This window comes from Telmatherina bonti (genome assembly GCF_933228915.1).
Source record: "Telmatherina bonti genome assembly, chromosome: 9".
Taxonomy (NCBI): domain Eukaryota; kingdom Metazoa; phylum Chordata; class Actinopteri; order Atheriniformes; family Telmatherinidae; genus Telmatherina; species Telmatherina bonti.
Genome location: NC_136627.1, coordinates 34,510,189 through 34,514,678, shown reverse-complemented (window position 1 = coordinate 34,514,678; position 4,490 = coordinate 34,510,189). Strand labels below are relative to the sequence as shown.

General features: G+C 35.8%; 1 protein-coding gene across 1 annotated transcript; it reads right to left on the bottom strand.

Moving 5' to 3' along the window:
• Positions 1-2,478: 2,478 nt before the first annotated feature.
• On the bottom strand, positions 2,479-3,590 carry LOC306760277 (uncharacterized protein; the record flags this gene model as incomplete). Its single annotated transcript, XM_079246077.1, has 3 exons — positions 2,479-2,781; positions 3,284-3,376; positions 3,486-3,590. 3 exons carry the CDS (start codon positions 3,588-3,590, stop codon positions 2,479-2,481), a joined length of 501 nt encoding a protein of 166 aa, XP_079102203.1.
• Positions 3,591-4,490: the final 900 nt, after the last annotated feature.

The window sequence follows — 4,490 nt, the reverse complement described above, 5'->3', positions numbered from 1 at the left end:
CATTAGAGGATCAACTGAAGCCTCTGGAACAGAAACATTTTGCAGCAAAGACCAAGGTAAACAGTCCATCATCAGTCATGAAGCTGGTTTTAAGTACCGACACAGTAAAGATTTGTTGTCTTTGCTTAACTTTATTTGTTTTATTCGCTTATTTTTATCAATTCTCTTCAGTATTAAACGTTGATGAATGCTTATGTAGAATACTAAATACGGTCTTTGATAAAAACCTCTTTGTTTTGTTTAGTTCTGCTTATCAGAGTTGCAGAGATAACGTTCAGAGACGACACAAAGATCAGACGGAGGTTTAGAGCAGAAAAGGGCTTCAGATATTCAAGCCTGAAACTTTTTTTCTTATTTATGCTATGTGCCATCTTCTTTTATTCTTCATCAGTGAGACATATACTGATGTTTATACATCCTAACAAAATCTGCAGTTTTCAAGCAGAGGACTAAAAGAACGTAGGAACTGCATGTACTTTTTTATTTCGCATACAGCACCTCTTTATGATGAGTTCAAATGAATGATTCAGTGATGACAGAGAAACATTTTTAACAGTCTGAAGATCAAGCTCTTGAGATTCGCCATCATGTTTTTAAAAGAAACGTGCAGCGTCACGCAGTCGCTTCAGATCCATGATGAGAATGTCTCGTCCCAAACCTGCTGAGCCGAAGACTCGATACCTGGACTTCCTGTTGTTCCATCATCTCCAACCAGTCAGTCCATTCTCCTCTGACCTCTGACATCAACAACTGGAGATTTTCTCTTCTTCAGATCATCTCCGGAAACCTGAGCTGCGTTTTCATGACATTTTTTTTTGCAAAATAAAAGCCATATTTGTAAGTTTTGACAAACAAGAATTTGGACTTTCCACTGAAAATCAACTAAAATCTCTTCAGTAACCAGAGGTGGAAATTCCTGGTCCAGAAAGTAAAAGTCCCGTCCGGCAGCTGTTCCAACCAGTCACCAAACAAGCTGAATTTAATGAGCAGAGTTTATTTACCAGGTAAACCAGCCTGTTGGTGAAAACACCTGTTCTAGATGTACAGGTAGATCCAGAAACATGGCAGGACTTCTACTTTCTGGAGCAGGAATTTCCACCTCTGCACTCTAAAAACTAATGTTCTGGATCAACAAAAAAAAATTAACGCAACAGTTTGCATCAGTCTTTTTGAGTTGTGATAACTTCTTATGAAATTATGTCCAACCAAAATACAACATTGAGTTAGGTTAAGTAGATTTCCCTTTATAATCAGAGGTATTTTTAATTGCAGCTCGCTTAATATTTAGCAGTACATACACATATTTTTGAGTTGAATATTTAAATAAATCAAATATTTTAGCTCATTTTTTTACATTATTTCAAAGGAATTTTTAAGTGTTATGAACATAATTGCCATAATTATAAACAAAAGTTTTCAAGTAGATTAATTGTAAAAATCAAGTTGTTCCAACAAAGTTTTTCACATGATTTAAAATGATTTTTCAAGTGTTATGAACCTAATTGAACAAACATTTTTAAGTTGACAACAAATAAAAAATTGAAGTTGTTCCAATTAGGTTTTCTTTAGTTTCATGTTTTGTTCATAGCTTGTAAGAAATTAATTAGTTGAACAACAAAATTGTTTGCAATTAACTTTTTTATTTTTATTTTAAACAATAGTTGTAATTTTGAACAGACAATATTTAAGTCTGGATTAAAAGAAAAACATATTTGAACTCCCCCTCAAATTATGAAAAAAATTGGCCATATTGCCTTGTTATATTAAGCAAAGCCCCTTAGTTATGCTATCACTGCCAAATTATTTATAGTCCTTTACATATTTCAAACAGTAAAATTCTAAGCAAGTGCTCATTTAACATCAACTTTCAATTACCTCTAATCTCCTAAAGTCCCCGTCTTTTTTTTTTTTTTTTTTTACAAAAACTGTAAAGAACAGGGTTTTGCAGCAGACATTATTTGAAACGATATTAAAATTTTTAAGACACAATTCTTATAAAAGACTGAACTGTTTCTGAGGAAAGCAGCTAAGACAAGATTTAGCAACACATCTAGATACATTTTAAACATTTGTGACCCCCTCAGAACTTAGGTTTCCATTGAGATCACAGCCAAAGCCAGGTAATGAATGATGGAACTTTCCAAAGTTGTTATACATAAGCCGCATATCCAGTTACATTAGTAAGCCCTTAACATTGATTCCGAAAACACAATAACAGAATTCTTTGTATTTTACACTGTAGCAATCCCTCTTTAAATCCAAAATAAGTATTTCTTTTAATAATATCTTTGTTTTGTCAACTGGCAATACAAGATATACATATGGGCAAACAGTATTTCAAAATCAACTTGACAGAGACACTATCACACATTTTGTGTCATATTTCCATTTTCAATCACACCATCAATTTCCAAAGTTGTTTTACATAACAACAAAATCTGGTTAAAATCTGACAGTGTGTTAAAACAAGTAAAATCTTCAGAAAATACAGTTCTTGAGACTTGTTACTTTTGCGCTGGCTTTTAGTCCATCAAGTTCAAGAAACAGCTTCTGAAACACTTCAAAAGTGTATTTAAGTTCCTTGCGATAGCTCAGATTCAGAGCATATATTATGCCCATCAGTAAAGCACAGCATCTTGGGATATCCTTTCCCTCCACGATTTTGGTTCCCTCAACCACAATGATTGCTGTCTTGTGGTCAGATCCTTGGGCAGACCGGTCACCGATAATGGCAATTTTCATCACTTGCCCATCAAGGCCCGTCTCAAACTTTTCTGTATCCTTGTAAAGAAATTTTAAAAATAGGTTAGCTTGTCAGAGATAATGAAATAAATGATTACTGCTGACTTTTTATTCATTTTAGTGAATTCAATTAATCAGTGGAGCCATTACATATTTAAATTTTTACCCTTACAATCATACACACATGATAGTGATAATGCATGGCTGTTTTTCTTTACTCAAAACAGATTTTTCTATGATCAAACTGGTGTGCTTAACTAAAATATGTTTTCAATTTCTCAACATGATATTAATCCATGAAATTATCATGCGGGGGAGAATAAGAACCAAATATGGCAAAGCAAAAGGCATTTTGCTTTGCGATATATGCCATACAGAACATACATGTTCAGTCTTACGGGTCGATGCCTGCAACTTATTCATCATGCCAGTTTACTGTGTAAAACGCAATGTAATTTGCATTTAAGTAAATAATCAGTGCAGGAGCAGGTTTCTATACAGTGTGGGCTTTAATTTTCTTTCATGATGTTGGATGACTTACACCAAAATCCTTGAAAAGGTCCTCTTCCTTCTCTCCGAGGTAAACAACAAGGCAGCGGATGGCTACTTCTCTGCGCATTTCAATTGTATTGTGCTATTTGAGAGAAAGGGGGAAAAGAATCAAGAGAAGTAGTTTAATATAATCTGAATGGATGACTGTCAACAACTTTCATTTCAAAGACAAGTCAAAATAATCATCCCACCTCAAGAAGCATGTCCTTGATCTGCCTGATTCTCACTCCTGTAGCTCCTCCCCTTGATGAGACTAAGTCCATCAGTTTCGGAGTGCAATGGTCAAGTTTAGCCATAAAGGTAGATTCAAGGTTGACGGTTGTTATTCTCTTGAATTCTTCATTTATCTGTAAACCATACAAAATTAAGAATGTCATTGCTTGCTTAAGGGTGGGGAAAATCAACCAATAAAAATTGGCTACCAAGCAATAATGGCTTTAAATATACAATATAAGGGGAAAAAACTTACCTGAGTAGGCTCACATAATGCAGGCCAGCGCTTCATGAAGTCCCTTATTGCAGGGGATTCATAAACGATCTCTTGTCTACGAAGAGAGAATGTTTTGGCCATTTTCTCAGCAACTACCTGGCAATTATCTCTTTTTGTCACTTCGTGTAAGAGGTCAACTCTTTCTTTCTCCAAACTTTCAGTGCTTTCACCTTGAGGATGAGGAGGTAGGTAATTTACTTCAGCTTTTTTAGGCTTTTTAACATTTTTTGCAGGGGCCTGCTCATGTGCTGGTTTCCTCTTGAGTGAGTTCACTTCAACTTCTGGACAGCCAAGACCTCGAAGTTTGGATCTGAAGTTGTTCATCTTATATTTGAGTCGCTGGATCCATCCATAGCATCCATTGAACGATCCTGGTTCTTTAAGGCAGGGATGTTTTTTGATCAAGGCCTCTGCTACTTGACTTAGTTGTGCACTTGATGGATAAGCAGTGTACTCATAAATGACTTCAGCTAATCTTCCAAGAATGTCTGGAAGTAGGGAGATGAGATTTTTGGTGCCAAAAAAAGTCCCAGAGCAAGTAAAGTTTTCATTGCCTGACTGAAGCAAAATCTCTGTACTCGAAGAGAAACGAGGGATTGGAAATTCTGAGGGCCAACCCTTTGACCGCTGGGTTAAACTTCCTGTCATGAGGTCTGGAGATACCGGCAATGTGTCATGGGAGGACACAGATGAGCAGGCTTCGTCA